The sequence below is a fragment of the Artibeus jamaicensis genome, unplaced genomic scaffold (genome assembly GCF_021234435.1).
Source record: "Artibeus jamaicensis isolate MK-2021 breed Jamaican fruit bat unplaced genomic scaffold, CSHL_Jam_final contig_233, whole genome shotgun sequence".
NCBI lineage: Eukaryota > Metazoa > Chordata > Mammalia > Chiroptera > Phyllostomidae > Artibeus > Artibeus jamaicensis.
Window position 1 is genome coordinate 8,377,981 of NW_026521486.1, and position 20,606 is coordinate 8,398,586.

The 20,606-nt window shown below is 53.6% G+C and overlaps 1 protein-coding gene and 1 long non-coding RNA gene across 3 annotated transcripts; one reads left to right on the plus strand and one right to left on the minus strand.

Moving 5' to 3' along the window:
• Positions 1-3,289: 3,289 nt before the first annotated feature.
• FOXRED2 (FAD dependent oxidoreductase domain containing 2) lies at positions 3,290-20,241 on the plus strand. Of its 2 annotated transcripts, XR_008391015.1 has the most exons (9): positions 3,290-4,557; positions 6,403-6,654; positions 6,806-7,069; positions 8,033-8,199; positions 10,967-11,132; positions 12,438-12,679; positions 13,852-14,022; positions 17,030-19,585; positions 19,978-20,241. XR_008391015.1 is itself a non-coding variant. In XM_037160618.2 (8 exons), exons 1-8 carry the CDS (start codon positions 4,010-4,012, stop codon positions 17,287-17,289), a joined length of 2,070 nt encoding a protein of 689 aa, XP_037016513.2. In that variant the 5' UTR covers positions 3,290-4,009; the 3' UTR covers positions 17,290-20,241. The 2 variants fall into 2 exon arrangements, 1 of the variants encoding a protein (XP_037016513.2); XM_037160618.2 differs by having other exon boundaries at positions 17,030-20,241.
• LOC119060477 (uncharacterized) lies at positions 4,387-5,937 on the minus strand. The gene is made up of 3 exons (XR_005084597.2): positions 5,875-5,937; positions 4,584-4,730; positions 4,387-4,452 (listed from the first exon to the last, which is right to left on the minus strand). It is a non-coding gene; the product is annotated as an uncharacterized LOC119060477 (long non-coding RNA).
• Positions 20,242-20,606: the final 365 nt, after the last annotated feature.

Below are 20,606 nucleotides of genomic sequence, written 5' to 3' on the forward strand. Positions count from 1 at the left end.
CTGTTCTTGACACTAGTTACTATGAAGTAATTATCCTGCCAGGTGTTGCACTAAGCTTTCCAGAAATATCTGAGCCTGACACAGAACGTGCAGATGAGACAGGCTCAGCTTTTGCTTGACGTTTCTAAAGTTACTATTTTAATCAAAATAATTGTGCCTCAGAAACCAAGCAAAATTTGGAGTTACTAGGAAGGTAGAGCATAAAACATGTTTACTAAGGAGTTTTTCATGTAGGTACAGTGTTTAAAACTACAAATTATCCCTGCCTGGTGTGGCTCAATGGGTTGCACGTTGGCCTGTGAACCAAAAGGTTGTCGGTTCAATTCCCAGTCAGGGCACCTGTCTGAGTTGCAGGCCAGGTTCCCAGTTTAGGGCGTGCAGGGGGTAACCAATCCATGTTTCTCCCTCTTTAAAAAATAAATCTATTTTGAAAAGCAAAAACTGTGTATGAAAGAGGCGTGACGAGGACTGAGCGGTTTCAGAGTCACCAACACCAAGCTGCCACTTGCAGCCGCTTCCGATGCCGCCCAGCAGTGTGAGCTGGGACAAGTGAGCGTTGGAAGTTAGCTTCACACGAACTCAGAACATTTTGCATCAGCTTTCACATACTTCACTGCTTTGATCTGTCTCCCGCTTTCCTCTGGCCTGTTTGGGCTACCAACTTGATTGCCGAAGAGTCCTGTCTCCAAAACCTTCCGCAGCACCCTGCTGCCCACCATTGAGGCTGGGCCTGGTCTCGAGGCCCTGCCACACTCAGCAGTCCAGATGTCCCACCGCCCACCAAGTAAGACCAGCAACTATTGTAAGTACTCAATTATTTGCTAACTCCCACTCTCGAATCTTCACAACTGCTAAGCAGACCTCCCTACTTCATTTTTGGTTAGGTATTTCGCCTGCCCTGGCTGGTGTGGCTCGGGATTGAGCCGGGGCCTGGGAACTGAAAGGTTACTGGCTCGTTCCCAGTTAGGGCACACGCCTGGGTTGTGGGCCAGGTCCCCAGTTGGGGGTATGCAGGAGGCAACCGATGGATCAGTGTTCTCCCTCCCTCTCTCCCCCTCTCTAAAAGTAAATAAATAAGACAGCATTACAATTTTTAAAATGCTCATACTGGAGAAGGCACTGAGGTCATCATAGTAAGGTCATTTCTGCTCTAATGGCGCTTTTCTCTGATGCTGACACAGGCTGTGAAAATTACAGGTAAGTGACATTTGTTAGTGATCTCTGGTCTGACGGGTCAGGAAGACTAGAGAGATTTTAGCTACTTTTTTTTTAAGTTGATTTTTAGAGGAACATCAATTCATTGTTCCACTTACGTATACATTCACTTGTTACTGCTTGTATGTGCCTCACCCTGGGATTGAACCCACAACCTTGGCATATCTGGATGATACTCTAACCAACTAAGCTACCTAGCCAAGGCTCAACTACTTTAAGATTTTATTTATTTTTAGAGAGGGGAAAGGCAGAAGAAAGGGAGAGAAACCAATCAGTTGCCTATAGCCTACCCCCAGCCGGGGACCTGGCCTGCAGCCCAGTCATGTGCCCTGACCAGTAATCAAACCCACGACCTTTCAGTGTATGCCATGATGCCCACCCCACTGAGCCGCACCAGTCAGGACCAGCTACTATTTTTAATGAAAAGAAGCTCCAGCCATGCAAAGCTAGAGACTATTAAGTTCATCCCATACTAGGCTTGGCTGCCCTTCCATGAGAACCCCCAGCTCCATTTCACTGCACTCCTTAATGCTTCTCGAAGGTTCCTATACTTCCTTTATAAATGCACCATGTTCTACCCTCGTAAGTCTTAATAAAAATGCTGACAGGTTTTACCATGATCGGTCAGGGTCTGTAGGAGGAACTGGGTTTATAGGGCTTACCACACCCTATACTGAAAGAGCTCTTTGGTGGTGACTGTTCCCTACCCCTTAACTTCCTCTTTACCTCTATCAATTGCCCCTCCATTTTAGTCTGGTTCAGTGTGTGCACAAGGCCTGCCACATTTTTCATAAATCCTTTTGAGGAATTCCCTACTTGGTTCTGTGTTCAAGTGTAGTCTCATGCAGGCCCCACACTCCACCTCGGCGAGGCCAGCTGCGGTCCTCCCTTGAATGGCAGTTCAGCATCACCCTGCCATCTACGCTGCCTCCACTCCAGCCACACCGCTGCTACGTGTTAGCAGTGGGTTTATGTGTCCTTATCCTGGCCTACCATAGGCCACTTTGTTTACAATGTGATTCATGAATGAATAAAAACATTTTGCAAAGAGCTCATAATTGAGTATTAAAAAAAGGAGACTTAATTCCAGGCTCCACTTTGTGTGTGATATTACGTAAATCACCCCAAACCTATGGAGGTTTTGGCCAATGGCTACGAAGTTGGAAACAGGATCATTGACTACCTCACAGCTGGCGCAAGATCAAGTCAGTCATGAATGTTTCTTAATAAACATTAGACTGAATCATCGAATAGACCGAATCACCGTTGTGTCCAAGTAAGAACTTCCAAACCTGCGAAGAATTACTTGAGCCAAACAGAATATGCCTGGAAGCGAGATCTTAACAGACTGAGAAAAATGCTTCTCGGAATGAGTTTGCAGCTTCTATGCATTTGGTGTTGAGATGGGGAGGGACAGTAAGATTACAGGAAGGTGGGAGGAGTAAGGCCGGGCTCACCAGATGAGTTAAAAGTACTCTCTCTGGAAGGCGGTTTCGCTTGAGCGGTCTGAACACAGGCCTTTCAACGGTGTGTTAACCTAGGTGCACAGGAACAATGGGCAGGGCTTGCTTAAGGCAAAGATAAACCTTTTACTAAAGAACTTAAATGCCTGGGGCATGACTGCTTACCATGACCCACCCAGTTAGGAATTTATCGGATCAGCCTGTGAGGTCACTTTCTGTAGAATCCCTTCCTAGTCCACTTTGGCAAACACTCGTCAATTGGTTTGTCTGTCCTGGCTTCACCAACTTGGTTTCCAGGCCCTGGAATCTGGGTAGGCAACTTGTCTTTGCTTACATTAACGGGAGTGTAAGAGATGGAATTACCTCCAAAAACAATCTGCTCCTCCTGCGCCTCGCTCACAAGTGAAAAAGGACTGGGTGCAAACAAGATCCCCGCAAGGGTGCTAGAATCAACTCTCCCGCTCCCTCCCGCAGCCGCAGCCGCAGCCCCAGCCCCAGCCCCGAGGGCCGCACCTGCGAGCCCCCCCAGCGCGGCCTGAGGACCACTGCAGGCCCACCGCCCGGCGTGCTGCGCGTCACGCACGTGACCCCGCCCCCCGCCATTGGCCGGGCAGGAGGCGGGGCAGTCTTCGCGGCGCCAACCCGCTCAGCCCACTGGGGCCTCACTCTTTGCGTGCTGCCTGCCGAGCCGCTGCGAGGTGCGAACGCTGGGAAGGGGAGAGGGTCGGTCGGCCAGGGAGGCCCGAGCTGCGGGCGTGGGCACCGCGCACGCGCGGGGAGCGGATTCGAGAGAGGGCGCGCCCGCAGGAGGGTGGCCTCGCGCCCGCGTGACGGCAGGTGTGCTGGGCATCTCTGTCTCGTGACCGCAGAATCCCGGGCACCTGACTTGGGTTGGGGTCCGTGCAGGCCACACCTCCTTCAGGCTCCAGCCTGAGAGCGGGGGCGTGGCCAAAGAGACTTAACACCGCTAGAGGCTCCTCCAGTCTGCGGAGGGCTCCAAGGGGTGTTGGAGGTCCTTCAAATTGGGGAGAAAATGGGGGAGCACCCACCTTCTTACCACCATGGCGATAAGAGGGCCGGTGCTCCGGAAACCGAGGCCCCGAAGGGGATGGAGGAGCTGGGGGTTCCTGGAGGGAGCTCCAGATCCAAGCTGGAAACACTTCCCTAGCTAATGAGCTCGGAAGGCCTTGGGTTCTGGTCCTGCCTCCTCCCCAAATAGCAGCGAGCGCTGAGGCAAGCCTCTGCCCCTTTCTAGGCCCCATTCCTCACTCATTCCCCGGGGGCCTCAGGCCATCCTGGGCCGAGGCCGCACTCACCTGGTCTGCCGCAGAATGGGCCTCTCCACCTTGGCCCCGGTGTGGAGTCCCCCAGGGCTGCTCCTAACCATCGCCCTCTACCCGACTCTCACTCTGTACCCTGCTAAGGCCTTCACACCCCCACACCTGGACTACTGTGTCCTGGGCGCCGGGCCCGCGGGCCTACAGATGGCCTACTTCCTGCAGCGGGCAGGGAGGGACTACCTGGTGTTCGAACGCGCCACGGAGCCAGGCAGCTTCTTCACGCGCTACCCACGGCACCGCAAGCTCATCAGCATCAATAAGCGGTACACAGGCAGGGCCAACGCCGAGTTCAACCTCCGCCACGACTGGAACTCTCTGCTCAGCCACGATCCCCGGCTGCTCTTCAGACACTACTCCGATGCCTACTTCCCCGATGCCAGCGACATGGTGCGCTACCTGGGCGACTTCGCGGCCAGGCTGGGACTGCGCGTGCTCTACAATACAACCATTGCCCACGTCACTCTGGAGAAGGATCGGCAGGCCTGGAATGGCCATTATTTCATCCTGACTGACCAGAGGGGTCAGACGTACCAATGCAGGTAAGGAATGGGGTCCCAGACCTCACCTGCTGAAACTGGGCCCTTTCCAGGAGGAACTGGCAGTTCGTGGTTGTCCGGTTGGGGTGGGGGGAATGAGAGAAGTCTGCCACCTCTTGCTCCCACTGAATTCAGGGCTAAGAGGTTTAGCTTAGCCACCATTTCCCACTTGTGTCCTAAAAAAAAATTGTGCTCAAATATGTTTGGAAAATACTACCAATTCTTTCCTCCAGGATTTGTCAGTCTAATAGCTTCATATTCATTGCTGCCCTCCAGAAATGCTGGGTATTTAGCATTGCCTAAGCCACAGGTGCCCAATCTCGCCCTCCACCTTGTTTTATCCGGCTGGCACCGTGTTTCTACCCAGCAGCAGCGCCGAGCTCTCGCTTAACTGTTAAGGAGCAGTTACATTTATACAGTCCTAAAATTACACTCAGCCCTTTGAAGGCAACCTCAAGGCTGATGTGGCCCCCGGTGAAAATGAGTTTAACACCCTTGGCCTAAGCTTATGTGCCCACAGAACCCTTTTTGTAGAACATCTCCAAGAATGAGTGTCCCCCAGAATACATCCTGAGAAACGCTGAGTCTGGCAAGTGTTAGAGGGGCTCAGTGGGACTTCGAAACTGCACAGGAGGGAGATGGCCCTACAGTCCAGGCTTCTGGCATTTAGTTTTAGCTCAGTGTCGTGCAGACAACCCAAATTCAGAGTTGCAAACAAAACTGCACTTTTTTATCCTCACCAAAACCCTATGGGAGAGGCTCACTGATACCCATTTTGCAGAAGAAGAACTGAGGCTCAGAGACGTTGAGTAACTGGGGCTGTGTCACACGGCTTTTTAAGTGGCATAGCCGCAATTTGAGTTCATATCTTACTGACCCTGCAGCCTGTGTTCTACCCGCTGCACCAGCATGCCTCTCACTTCCTGGCCATTAACCAAGCACCTGGCTCCCGGCAGGTGCTCAGAGTTCATCATCCCGTCTTTTGCTGGTCCGTGGACCCAGGGAAAGAAGGGGTGAGCCGCTATTTAAACAGCTGTGCTACAAGGCAGGGGAGTCAGATTTGAGCAGAATGGACAAGAGTCGAGATACGGCGTGACAGGGGCTGCACATGCCCCTTCTCCAGGCCAAACAGTCTGTTGAAACCACCCTGTGATCAAATCATTCTGCAGTGTGGCAGGATCCAGTTCCCCAGCCGCCCACCACAGCCCTGCAGACCCCCCGATATAAAGAGTACGGCTTCGGAATCAGGCTGATCTGGGGTCAGAGTCTGGCTCTGCTGTCCCAGGAGCTTTGGACACCGGCCGTGGGCTGTCTCCTCACCTGTAAAGCTGGCCACATAACACCAGGGAGGGTCGCTTTGAGCAGAAAGATGGTGTACAAAACCTCACAGAGCCTGGTAGAGAATTAGCTGCAGCAGATGTCTGCATCTACCAAGCAAGTCAGAAACAGGAAAGTGAAACGAAAAGTCTCATTTTCATCGCCGAGGGTGATACTTGGTCTGACTGCGTGTTTAGAATTGGATGAATTACTTGATTTTTCATGGTGCCACCTTCTCCTGTCCATCGGATTAATTCTCATATTCGGTATAATCCCAGTGAGGGCTGAAGGAAACTGTGTCTGTGGGGAACTAGGTCCACGGGAGTGAACTCAGTGAGGGGCGGGAGCAGCCTCACATTCACTGGGATGGGTCAGTGAGTGAATGAATGGATGAGTGAATGTACTGTTTCCTTTTAGGAGCCCAAGGTCTGGGTCATGTGGGCAAGCCAGGTGGCAGGTCCAAAGAGTGATTGTCACTTAGTGTCTTACAGCTGAGAGACTGAGCCAACGTCCCTTTGTCCCCCACTGCAGTGTCCTCCTTGTCGCCACCGGTTTGTCAGTCCCCAACCTGGTGGACTTCCCCGGCTCTGAATACGCAGAGGGTTACGAGTCTGTGTCCGTGGACCCCAAGGACTTTGTGGGTCAGAATGTGCTGATCCTGGGCCGAGGGAACTCAGCCTTTGAGACTTCAGAGAACATCTTGGGTGTGACCAATTTTATCCACATGCTAAGCCGCTCCCGAGTCCGGCTCTCCTGGGCCACGCACTACGTGGGAGACCTCAGGTATGGCACGTGGCTATGGCTAGTACAAGGTGTGCTCTAGCCCCTCTGAAGCCATTCCTGACCCCAGCGGGACTGACCACCTGTGCCTCTGAGTCTCCTTGCACCCAACACAGACCCCTCTCTCTCTCCTGCCATGTCCCGCGGGCCCCAGGGCTGTCAACAATGGCCTGCTGGACACCTACCAGCTGAAGTCCCTGGACGGGTTGCTGGAGTCCGACCTGGCAGATCTGGCTGTGGTGAAGGACCACAAGGGCAAGTTCCACATCACCCTGCGGTTCTATGTGGAGGAGAGCAACCAGAGTGCCGAAGCCATCACCCTCCCCCAGGATGACAATGACAACTTTGCCATGCGAGTGGCCTATGACCGGGTCATCCGCTGCCTGGGCTGGAACTTCGACTTCTCCATTTTCAATGAGTGAGTCCAAGTCTGGGGGGAGCTGGGACCCCGTGGCAAACCCGTCCGAGACCGCCCTGGGGGAGCGGTGATGCCGGCACCACTGGTATCAGTGCCAGCACCGGCGCTTTCAGGGCTCCCCCCTCAGCCTGGGTGTGGATGCTGCCCGGTGTCCCCCACAGGCATGAGCTCCCTGTCTGCTGAAAAGGGTCCCAGTGGTCCTGGCCCCCCCCCACTGGAGCGGCAGCAGCAGGGAGCCTTCGATTGTTGGGTGTGTTGGGCTCCTGCACCAAGAGATGGGAAGGCGAGGACCAGGGGTGGATTAGCTGACAGGCAGTGTGGCGGCCAGGAGCCCGGGCTCTGGGGTCGGTCTGTGGTTCTCTTACCAGACCTGTGGGCTCCGGGAGAGTTACCAAGCACGCCTGGCCCCAGTTTCTCACTGCTAAAATGGGGGTCGTAGTTGTTGTTTTTTCAATAGGGCTATTGTGGAGAAAAATATAGAAAAGTACTTGGCATATACTATATGCTTAATAAAATGTTAGCTGCTGAAATTATTGGTAATTTTATTTTGAAGAACTGCTCTGTGGCTCCTCATCTTTAGACATTGCTGCCTTGGCACCTTGGCAAGGCTTAGGGTCAGAGAATCCATCCGGGGTCTCACTTTCCTTCTGGCCAAGGCACAGGTGGGCAAGAACCTAGAGGGTCTGAACCAGACCCTCCTGTCCCATCTGATCACACACAGAGCCTAGTCTTATCCCAGAGCCCAACCTCAAGTCAGGCTTGAATCCTGACCTTGGCCTTAACCCACTGCATCTTTTCCCTGAGCCACAGTTACTCCATCTATTCAGTGGAGATGATTATGCCCATTTCCTGGGTCCTGGTATGATTTAAATGCAATAAGGAACATAAAGCATTTAGCTCAGTACTAGGCCTGTAATGTGTTTCATGCGCAGCAGTGATGTTAACAACGCTTTCTGCTCACAGGTCCCTCAGGCTGTCTTCAGGGGGTGAATTCAGCAAGAAGTACCCACTGATCAAGGCTAGCTATGAGTCCAAAGGAAGCCGTGGTCTCTTTGTCCTGGGCACGGCCAGCCACTCTGTGGATTACCGGAAATCTGCTGGGGGCTTCATCCATGGGTTCCGATACACAGGTGAGCCCGGACAGAACCATCCCCGGGGTCAGTAAACACTCTTGCGATTTCCAGCAGCTGCCAAGGGGTTGCTCATTAGTAGTCAGTTGTTATATATTCTGAGCCTGGAGGAGATGGCAAGGGGTTTCCGTGGTCTGAGGATTTGTCTGAAAAGGCATCAGATAAAAAAGCATGTGATCTGGGGTGGCATGTTGTGTGCCTCCGCCCTGTGCGGGTGAGGCACCAAGTACCGGTAAGAACCCTGAGCTTGAGGAAAGGTAACCTGGGTTCCGCCCGGGCAGGCTGGCCTCATAGGTCAGGCTTCACCACCTCTCTAAGCCTCGTGGGGTACCCCAACATCCAAGGTGTGAATGAGGTGAACCCTTGCCCTCAATGGGCTGCTGTGAGGACTAAATAAGGTCATACCTGGGGACCGTGCAGCTGTGAGGCAGCTCACACACACGGTTTTGGGTACCAACATATTCCAATAAGAATTGCAATCGGATTATGTTCTTTCTTTTTCAGAACACTAGGTACTGAGGATGTAAACGTTCTGTCCTCTGGGTGGGCTGTCGGGTGGGTGCTTTATCGCCTGGTGAGTGTTGTGTGGGCCAGGTAATTCTGTCACAAACACCATAAAGGTCCTGCATCCTGCACTCCGGCATGCATCTCTGTGTTTAATTTGATGCCTAGCACTGTCTTGATGCTCATTGTTGCATTTCGCTGCCCTCCCAGCACGGCAGGGGAAGATAATCACCTTTTACTGTTGATTTCCAGGCAGTATTTTTGCACCTCACATGTGCCATCAGATACCAGGGAGAGTGTTAGCTGTCCGTACCTCAGAATATTTGCGAATTGATAGGTGTGTGCACACATGCACATGCGCACACAATGGGAAGAGGGGCTCCTCAGCCGAGTCTCCCCAGTAAGACACCCTCTCCATCGCTCAGTACACGCTACCCTCCCTGCAACTGCCCTGGCACACGCCGCCCCACCCCTCTTGCTCCCTGCTGTCCTCTGCCCTTTCCCAGCTCACACTTAATCCTCACAACAGCCCCATAAGGCAGGTTCTGTTATTTCAACTCTATTTTGCAGTTAAGGAAACTGGAGCACAGAGAAGTTGAGTAACTTGCTCAAAGGCACCCAGCCAGTGGATGGCAAAGGTGGGATTTGAGTCCACACCTGCCTGACGGAAGGCTCACAGCTCACCGCACCGCTACAAGCAAATGAGAAACAGTCTAGGCCACAGGTTGCTGTGGCCACTTCTGCTAGCTGAGGGCCCACGTGGGAAGGGGACAGGGCGGCTGTACACAGCCCATTCCACCAGGACCTTGCTCATCATTCAGCTAGAAGCAGGTCCCAAGGGAGACAGGAAATAGCTGAGGCAAAGGGAAGCCACAGGAGATAAAAGACCCCCGGGCACAGACCACCCCAGCAGAGGCGGAGAGGCAGGAAGCCCCGCCCACACCCCCATCTCTCTCCAGTCCCTCCAGCCTCACTTTCCTGGGTTGGGGCTTCTCTGTCTCTTCTGACTGGTCTTCCTGCCGCTGGTCTTTCTGGCTTCCCATCGCATCCAGACACTGTAGTATCCACCAAAGCAACCTTTCGTTAAAAAAACAATCCTTCCTCTGCTTACAGACCTTGAGTGGCTCCCCATCCCCACAGGGCGAGCTTTGCCCTGGCCCACGCCAGCCTGCCTTCCCAGCCTGGTCCCTCGCCCGCCTCACAATGTGCCACACTCTCTCGAGATTTTGTTGCTTGACATATGTGCGCCTTTTGTCACGGCACCATTCCCAGACCCCTAGCTGTGTAATTTCTCAACCTTTTGCAAAACTCAGCTTAACCACGGTTTCCTCCAGAGAGCCAGCTGTCTAGTGAGGCTGTGCGTCTTGCTGTGGCTGCTGGCCTGCAGAGTCCCTGTCGCGTGAATTGTCTGCGTCCTCGCCCTTATTGCATTTGGGCATTGTGTTGATGCATTTCGGAGGAGCAGGCGCCTGTGTGTGGCGCCCCAATTTTACAGCTCTATGTGGCAGCCCCAGGTTCATCTCCCCTCACGTAAATATAGGGAGCACCTTGAAATAGAACTTGACGACAGATGGGATTTAGGCTGCGGGGAAGAGCAAGCAGTCAAGAGTTTTCCCACGTGGGCATCTGACAGGCAGGGACGAGGCAAGGGGCGCAGATGCAGAGAAAGGCTCTGGTCTTGTTGTGACATCCACAGGCACAGGCAGTGATAGCCATGGGACTTCCAAGTGCAGGTGGCGGAAGGTGGGGGGTGAGGGGCGGGGAAACACTGGCCTGGGCACCCAACCCAGCCACGCCCCTGCCCTTAGCTGTCCTTGGCTGCTGCTTCCGCACCAGAGGCAGAGCCGATTGGTGCGGCAGACTCTGTACAGCCGAAGGCGCCCCCTTCTGGCCTCTACAGATACCGCTGGCCGACCACACTCGGCAGCTTGGCGTCACGCACGCAGTGTGGACAGAGTTGATGGGGACCTGTGTCCCTCCCGATGTCAAAAGATAAATTTTTTTAAACTTTTTTTTTTTTTTAGAGTGAGGGGAAAGGAAGGGAGAAAGAAAGAGGAAGAGAAACATCAATGTGTGGTTGCCTCTCCCATGGCCCACACTGGGGACCTGGCCCACATCCCAGGCATGTGCCCCGACTGGGAATCGAACCACAACCCTGTGGTTCACAGCCCGCGCTCAATCCACTGAGCTACACCAGCCAGGGCACAAAAGGTAAATTAAATTCTTCAGCACAGTGTGCTCTTTCTTCCTCTGGCCATTTCAGTGCGTGCTGTTCACCGGCTACTGGAGCATCGCCACCACGGCGCCGCCTGGCCCTCCACCGAGCACCCCATCACACAGCTGACCAGCTCCATCCTCCGGCGCGTGAACGAGGCTTCTGGGCTCTACCAGATGTTCAGCGTGCTGGCCGATGTCGTGCTGCTGAAGGAGTGAGCCGCCCACCCCCCCCCCCCTCTCCCCTCTGCCCGCCTCACCACTAACTGAACACTCATCATGCCCCTCCTCTTCCTATTCCAGTTTGGGGAGAGCCCAGGGGTTCCCTCCTACAATGAAGCCTGGGGTAGGGGTAGGGAGATGGATTTATTCTGGAAAAACCACCAGTGAAATCAGTACCACATGCTCTACAGACAGACAGTCCTGAGTGCAAATCTGTGTGACCTGGAGCACATCAGTTAGCCTCCCTGAGCCTTTGTCTCATCTGCCAAATGGAGAGTGTAGCGCCGACCTTGCAGGACTGTAGGAAGGAGCAGAGGGAACTCTAGGAAGCATTTGGCACCAGTTAGACCAGCGGTAAGCTGTAACACAGTGTGATTTAAGAGTTCCCTGGGGCCAGGACCCAGCTGGCTCCTTATCGATCAAGTGATGGAGGAACCCTGCTGAGCAGGAATCAGTGTAGAGGGCTGGAGGGCGAGGACTTCAAAGGACAGGTGGCAGGTGAGAAGCAGAGGAAGAACAGCCTGGTCCAAAGCCAGGGAGCATGGCAGCACACCAAGGTCAGGGACAAGAAATTCAGCAGAGCTCAGCACAGAAGCCTCCCATCATCCTTCACCCCCGCTCTTTCGCACCCCTTCCCCACATTCGGACTCCGTAAGTCCCATTGGCTCCGCCTTGGAGGTACCTAGAATCCGACCTCCTCACAGCGGCTTTGCCACTGCCCCCTTGGTCTGGCCCACCAGCATCTGTTACGTGCATGGGTACAGCAGCAGTCCACTCTCATCATGGTGGCCCAGGGGGTTCTTTTAGTACATGAGTCACACAAATTCATCTCTGCTCAGTACTCTCCAGGGGCCAGCTTTCCCTCAGGCCAGATGAAACCAGAAGTTCCCTTCACGGCACACACAAGCCCTCCTTAACCCACCCCCATGGACCTCCCTTCCCCCCTCGCTGCCCCTCCCCCTCAACTCCACTCCAGCCACCCGGCCTCTTCCTGTCCCTGGAACACACCAGGGCATTCATTCACCTCCCCCAGGGGTTTCTGTTACTCTTCGCTTGGCCTGGATCCCCTCTCCCCAACAGCCACGTCAGGTCATCAGTTCTCTGCACCCGCCCCACACGTGAGTCAGGGCTCAGCTGTGAGCAGCATTAACATGGGGCGTCCAGGCTGACCGGAGCCTGTGTACGGTGTGATATCGCTTCTGGGGGAAGGAGTGTGCGCACACGGGCCCACACATACCCGCCTCTCACCTCTGCCGCAGCACTGAAGGGCTCGCCCTCTCGCTTTGCCCCATCCCCAGGAATGCCACAGCCTACGAGTACCTAGAGGAGTTCCCCGTGCAGATGGTGGCCCAGCTGGAGGCAATCACAGGGAGGAAAGCCAGGCACGGGCTCTTCGTCGTCAACATGGAGTACGGCAGAAATTTCTCAGGACCTGACAAGGACGTCTTCTTCTATGAACGGTCCGTGGGGCACACGGAAGACGCCTGGCGGTCTAACTTCCTCCACCCTGTCATCTACTACTACAGGCGCCTCCCCACCGGTGAGCTGGGTCCCTGCTGTCCCCCACGTGGGCTGTCTTGAGGTGGCACTCCCAGGGCCCTGCCGTGTGTGGAGCTGTCACCATTAATCCCTCACACGACACTCAGCTGACAGAGTGGACCATGGGGACTCTGTCCAGGGGCCAAGTGGGACACAAGGTCCAAGAATGATAAGCGATGTTCCCAGATTCTGGTCACACCTGGAGTGGCGTGACCGCCAGGCAGCACACAGTAAGAGGGACACTGTCCTGCTGTGTGTCTCCAAAGGGGGCCGACCACGGAGTGGGAAGGGGAGACTCGGAGACTGCTGGGAGGAACAGGGAAAGGGACCGGAAGGGGTTAACGTGGGAGTGGAGCAGTGGAGGACAGCACAGCTGGGGAGTGCTCCCGGGGCTGTCCCTTCCTTGCTGTGTAAACTTGAACCATTCCTTAATCTCTGAGCTTTAGCTTCCTCATCTGTCAGATGGGGATAAAAACAGTACCTTCCTTCCTTGTATGAGGATAAATGAGGCAACATACACAGAATATCAGCACAGAGTAGCTCCCAAGAGATGAACCACCAGGGAACCCGGCTGCTGCTTCAGATCTGGAAGGGCCGTCACTCGGAGGAGGATCCAAAAAAGGGCAGAGGCGGTATCAGCAGGCGGAGGGGACAGGAACGCGGGAGCGACTGACAGCGCCGCCCTGCAGTAGAACGGGTTGCCTCCTCGAGTCAGGTTCCCCAGCTCGGGGGTGCGGGGCCACGGCCCGAGCCCTCTGACAGGGACACCAGAGAGGGCCATCCACAACAGGTGAGAGATGGACTAGATGGGCCCTAAGACCCCTCGGGGCGGGACCTGAGCCTCTTTAGAGAAAGACCAGTTGTGAAGAATCCATGATAGACCTCAGTCTATGTGAGCCTTAGAAAAACATCAAGGTCAAGTGATTAGTCTTAGTCCTGCCCTCTGATACCACAAGGGACAAGTCTAGTTTAGTCCTGCTCCCTCATGCTAACGTCCCAAACATTCAGAGGTGGCTGTGGAACGAGCTGACCACAGCCAGTGCAGAGGTGTAACGGGCAGGCCGAGTGTGAGTGAGAGGTAGACGGTAGGTCATGGGCAGGGACCGCACTGTGGGGTCCAGCAGGGGAAGCCCGGCCGCTGGGCTCTGACGTGGCCCTGCCTCTCCCCCACAGAGCAGGACGTGAGGTTCCGCCCCCCTCAGTGGCCCCTGCCTCGGCCCACGGCCATCCATCACATCGTGGAAGATTTCTTGACAGACTGGACCGCCCCTGTGAACCACATTTTACCTCTGAGGCGCTTCCTGGAGAACTGTTTGGACACCGACCTGCGAAGCTTCTATGCAGGTAACTCGAGTTCCCAGAGGAACAAAGGGCCTGAGCCAGGTGTTGGAAAGAGACCAGATCGGTCCGTGCCCTGGGACGTTTCGGGATGCATGTTGGGATGCATGTTGGGAAACGTCAGCCCAAACCTCCAGTTCCTGCAGCGTGGTGGACTAGGCGTCACAGAAAGCCCTCCCGGTGCAGCACGCGTGGAAACACCGAATAACGTGGCTTTCGTAAAGAACTGGCAGGAAAATAAGGGAGCTTTCCGGGGTCCAGATACTCAGAAAAGCAGAATCCGAAGCCAGGTGTGGGTTGCCTGCTGTCCGTCAGTCGGGTAGGGCCAGGGTAGCTGAGAGCACTCGCAGATGGGAAGGCGAGGCTGGAGCAGGGAGACAGGTCTGTTCGGAGACCATCTAACAGGCCTGGACCGCAGTGGGAAAGCTAGGAGGCGGGAACACGCCCAGGACGAGATGGTGGAGACTGTGGCCCTGGGCGGGTCGACTGGGGAGAAATTGCCCCTGAGCGAGTCCCAACTGCCGGGCCTCGCTTGTGGGAGTTTGGGGCCGACCCACACGTGTTCACTGCGGCTCAGAAACCACGGAAGTGACTGAGAGCCTTCTGTGTGGAGACACACTTTAAAGCCAGGCCTCAGAAAACTCCCACAGGTCCAGTCCCAGGAACAGGAACTCCGGGGAGCAAGTCGCTCAGCACACACGGACACAGACCACCGGGGGGGTAGTGTCGGCAGAAACGCGGCCGGGCTCCCACCAAGCCCCCAGCAAGCCGACTGTGGGGACTGGGTGGCCAGGGAGAGGACGCAAAGTCCGTCCAACAGAGGTGATGCCAGGGAAACAAGACGGCCGAAAACACAACCAACGGGTCAGTTTTGAGAAAGATTCACATGAAACTTCTGGAAATGGGAAAAATTAGCATTTAGAAACTCAACATAGAGATGTAGTAACAGATTAAACAGAGAGGAAGAGAGACTTGGTAAACTGGAAGATAGTTCAATAGCCAAACCCGAAGAGGGACCTGGGGAGAGCCGTCTGATAATCCAGAAGGAGAACTGATGGAAACAGGCAAGATTTTGCCTTTTTTATCCCCCAAGTGCCTAGAATAGCCACACTTTTCTGTTCAGCAAACACCTGTTAGGGTCCTACTCCCATCCGATCAGGCCGGAGACAGCCAGGCCTGCCGGTCAGAGAGCAGTGCCCTTGTCTCCTCCCTGGGTGACACCCCCAGGCCACACTTTGAAATAAAAATGTATGTATTAAGGGAGATGGCTTAAAACAGTAGTTTAAATTAGTAGCCTAAATACATATAGATGTTCCAATCAAGGTAATTCATAGTTAGCATTCTGCAAACTCCCAGCTTACACACAAAATTACACGAGGTCTAGAAACCTCAGCTACGAAATCCCCGCCTGCGTCTGGAGGTTTCAGGTGTACACAAAGATGCCAGGACGCCTTAGGGGCTCTATTCCCACCCCGAGGTCTGGCTCCTACCAGTGCATCGTCCAGGCCCTTCAGCTTCCTGGCTCCCGCTCCCCACATGCAAACACTCAACAATACGGACCACTGTGTGTCACTGCCTTGAACTTGGAAGAATCCTTCCTGGAGAAGGGCCAGCTGCCAGATGGTGGGCTTTATCTCCACCCCCTTAGCTGACGTGCAGCTGCCAGTCCTGGCCCCGGGTTCTGAGAGGCTCCCCTGCCCCTGGCCTCTGCAGAAGGCCATGCTTGTGAAAGGCCACCTTGCTGCCCCTCCACCGTCCTCCCCCCAACACCTGCTGTCCTCCCCACTCGGAGGGATTGTGGGGGCCGGTTCTGCCAGGGACCCTCTGTGCTGTGAGTCAGAACAGAAGTGGGGAATGATACGTGTTTGTGCAGCAGCGTGAAAGCCTCACAACATCCTTTGCAATCAGGGGTGGGCAAAAGCGGGTGTACAGTTGCACTGTGACACTCTTCTGAGTTAATACAGCTATTGCGGTAGCATAACCTGCGTGCCCTTCTCCCACACAAACAGCTGCAAACCCACGGTGCCCACCCCTGCGTGCCCACTCTCTGAGATGAAAGGCTCAGGCTGGTTTTCTGACACGCACTCCATCTTCCCTCTTTGTTTCTGATCCCTCAGAAGACTGAGCCTCTCTCCGTTTCATCTTTTCTACTTTTTAAATCAGAGTTACGTAATACTTGGCGGGAAGGCTTTTCCCCCACCCGTTCTCATCTCCAGAAGCAGCTGCTTCCAGCTCTTCTGGTGGCGTCTTCCTATTTCTAAATAGTGAGTAACCACGTGCGTTCCTGATGGGTCAGATTCGACCTATGCACCCACTGCTGTGGGGCAGACACAGGTAAACCACAGATGCGGATGGACCTGTTTTGTCTTTTTTATTTTAAAAGATTGTATTTATTTTTAGAGGACAAGAGAGGGAGAGAAACATCAATGTGCAGTCAGTTGCCTCTTGCATGCCCCCAGCTGGGGACCTGGCCTGCAACCCAGGCATGTGCCCTGACTAGGAATCAAACTGGCGAACTTTTGGTTTGCAGGCTGGTGCTCAAGCCACTGAGCCACACTACCCAAGCACCCATTTAGTCCATAACCCCCACAGTGCTGAAAACAGGGCTTACACACAGCGTTTGCCACTCTGATGTTGCTGAGGGAATAAATCTTTGCAGGCAGCTCTGACCTCAAAATGGAATGAAGGGCCACTCTCTAGCTACTGAGTCCCCACCCCAGGCCGGCTCCAGGCAGAGCATCCTGCTGGAACCAGCCTCTGGAAGCTGAGTCATTTCTGTGGTTTGCTTTCATTTTGGAGCCTTGTTCTTCCCACAGTCGGGGCAGCCTATTCCTGGAACCTCTGAAGGGGCTGATTGCGTGGCCACTCGGGTCCGAGTGAGACACCCAGAAAAGTCGGCTTCGGGCTCAGGGATGGAGGACCCTGGGGGAGGCTCCTGGGGCCCTGCCAGCTCCTTCCTGCTCCTCTCCCCACACCTCTCAGCCTGACTCATTCATCTTTGGCTTTTCTGTAGAGTCCTGTTTCCTGTTCGCCCTAACACGCCAGAAGCTGCCGCCCTTTTGCCAGCAGGGGTACCTGAGAATGCAGGGGCTGGTGGGAACCAGAAGCCTCCTGCAGCACAGAGTGGACAGCGGGCTGCTGCGGGACTCTGCCACTGCGGGCAGGCGCACAGAGGACAGTGGCCAGTGGCCTGGCTACCACAGGCCAGGAGATCAGCCCCAGGCTCCAGGACCTTTGGTCCAGCCCCTCAACAGCAACAAGGAGGAGCTGTGATGCCCAGGTTCCCCACCTCACCCTAGGCCCACAGTCAGCCTTCCTTCCCCGCAGCCTCATGCCCCCACCGATGTGATTGCCAAAGACCACTCGGACAATAGCAGGGGCTGCACCACAGCCACACAGAGGGCACATAAAGGCTAAGGGTGGCCATGCAGCAGTCTCCTCCCCTCCTGTGGCATCCATAGGTGCCTGGGAGGTGGGGCTCACAGAAGGGCACCCTCTGCCAGGTAGGAGCAGCCTTGCACAGCTGGGCTTGTAAGTGAATGGTCGCTGAGCACCAGGCTGCCTCAGTTCTGTCTCCATCAAGTGCCCGGGGTTTCCTTTTCCTTCTGGTCTGCTCTTCAAATGGGCCCAAATGCCACCCTTCAGGGGGCGTTTCACAGGTTAGACCCATCATCTTCATAAGGGTTTGTAGCAGGCTCTTTTACACAAGAGCTCTAATACCCTCAACCATCTAGGGCAGGTAGAAGTAGTACCTCTGATGAAGACACCAGCTCAGGTTAGGTGACTCCCAGGAGTCCCTGTCTGGGTGGCTCTACAGCCTGTCCCGCCACACCACACCAACCCCATCTGTTTCCTGAAAGGGGTGGGGAGGAGCTGGGCTCCTGGTTATGGGCCCCGCGGCTCTTACCAGGCAGAAGGAGCCACCTTATCAAAGCAGGCCTCTCCCTGCATAGCAGAGCCTGGAGCGGCCTTCCCAAGGCTGCACGCCTGGACTTACCTTCAATCTCTGTCTCCTTTCATCTCATCCTGTGACACTCTGAACACCCCCTGCCTCTGGCCGATCAAGTTCTGTAAAACCAGCACCATACTGTCCTTTGGCGGGGATTCTTAGGAGACGATTCACTCCTGTTTGAGCAGAGCTCCCCCTCAGCTTGTGCAGAGACATTTATTTGTTAAGTGCATTTGCACGACTACAATGATGAACTTGAGTTCCTGGTCCCCTTAGCTGGTCTGGCTCTTCTCCATTGTCCTTCCTCACCAGGAACCTGTTCCCTTCTTTACCCTCCCATCAGACACTTCAGCCTGTTTATGAATGAGCTACAGGAAAGCATCGTACACAAGGGAATCCTGGCATCTTTCAAGACCCGGGATCCCAGGTGGTTGCTTTCTCTCTGGTTCTTACTGGCCCTTCATGTAAAGCATTCGGAATTTGAGGGGCCCCACCTTGCTTGCTCCGAAGCCATTTTTCTGGGACTGTTCTCCTGGTTAAATCCAAATTTCCTTCCCTGCACCAAACCCCCGCCTGCAGATGCCTCTCCCTCCAGTCTTTTGCAGTTAGAACAATGAAACTCCAGGCGCCTTAGCCTGCTGCAGATATTTACTCCATGACAACACTTGGCAAAGTTTGCACGCAGCTAAAACTAAATTAAGGTGTCTTTCTAATCCCAGGGCATTGGTACAGATTACAATTAAACCAAAATTGAGCCCATCAGCCCATCTTTCCTTTCTAAAACCTTTTTTTTTTTTAAGATTTTATTTATTTCTCTTTAGAGGGGAAGAGAAGGAGAGAGGAAGAGAAACATCAATGTATGGTTGCCTCTCGTGCATCCCCTGCTGAGAACTGGCCTGCAACCCAGGCATGTGCCCTGATTGGGAGTCAAACTGCAGTTGTTTGGTTGCCAGGCCGGTGCCCAGTCCACTGAGCTACACCAGCCAGGGCTCTAAAACCTTTTTTTAAATGAATCTTTTAACTAGTACTGTACCTATAATACCAAATTCTGGTCATACATATCTTGCCTCCCCAACTGCTGAAGAGTGGCTGAGCCCCTTTTCCAATAAAAGTTCGAGGTGCTGTAACAAACAGTTTACTGATGCCTGAATATGTGACATCTGCTGCTTTTCCCATCATCTGCCAAATCGTTAATTCCATCAAGTATCAGCCATTAAACTGGCGTTTAATAAGACATGGCTCCGTTCTCACTCAGCTAAGACGTCTGAGCAAACATCCCCGATGTTCTCCTGCATCAACAGTTGGCTTCAAGCAGAGGAACACTTTTCTCCCGTGGAGACCATCGCTGCGTCTTCTGGGGCTCCTTCCTCCACCTCCTGCCCAGCGGTTCTTGCTGTTGCCAGCTGGGCCAAGTTCCTCCTTTGGCCAAAGCTTGGCTTCATTGATTCTTTTTTTTTTTTTTTAATATTACAAAGTCATTGGTGCAAAACAGACAAATCAGTGAAATAAGTCAGAAACAGACCCTATTCTAAGTAAGAAGGAGAGGATTTTCAAAAGAAATCACAAACCAACGGAGAAGATGATGCAGAAGCATGCGGTGAACTAATGCTGGACCAGCAGGTTAGTAATTCAAAAAAGAAATAGACCTCATTTTAGAGCCTGTTTCATACTATACTTCAAAACCAATTCCAGATGAATTTTTTTAAAGCCATTTAGAAACTAAAGATGGAGAGGGAGCACTCTGATAAAAGAAACACTTTTCTGAGTCTTTAGAAGCAACAAAGCAATTTCCAAGATGACAAGGTTTAACATTTCTAAGTATACTCATCTGGCCTGTACTTAATGAATGGGACTACTTTAAAGAAAATGGTAAAAGTTAAAAGGCAAAACAACATGGGCAAAAAAATCACAGCAGACTATAACAGAAATATATCTATTATATGTAGAACTGAAAGAACTAGAAGAAAAATGAAGTCAACTACAGCACACTCACCCAAATGAGTATTTTACAGCTCTCGGCTGTAGACTGAAAGACAACACACTACCGACACGTGGAGTGAAGTTAAGTGAAGGGGAGCGGGACGTGACATTGTAGCTGCAGCCACTTCTCACTGCACGAAAGCGGAAACCACACACGGGAGCCACGGGAGGGGAGCATCGGGAAATGTCATCTGTGGTTGTATCAGGTTGGCAGAGCTTGTTTGCTTTTTAATTTTGCTTTTTTTCCTCTTGTCCAAATGTGTGGTTATACTCTACAGTGAAATAAATACATTTTTAAAATGGCATCGGTTTTGGCATTTAAAGTCACTGGGGGTGAGTGGAGCTGGGGCCCCTCCCAGAGGGTACACTCTGCCCCGCTGGTCCAGGTGGGGCCGCCCCGGGATCACCCCACTTCCCAGCTGGGCAGACATGCACCAAGTGCGGGGCAAAAAAGTGCGGGGCCTCAGTCCAGGGCAATGAATGTTAGGTGGCGTGTGTTCCTCTTCTCGAGTCTCCAGCCTGACAGACCCAGCACAATAGAGATCTCTGGAAGGGTCGTCACGCCAGAGATAGAAAATGAAGGATTAGAATCCTCATTTTGTGGAAGTCTCCTGGGTGTCACCCCCAATCCATTGTAGAGCCCCAAAGAAGGGAATTTGTC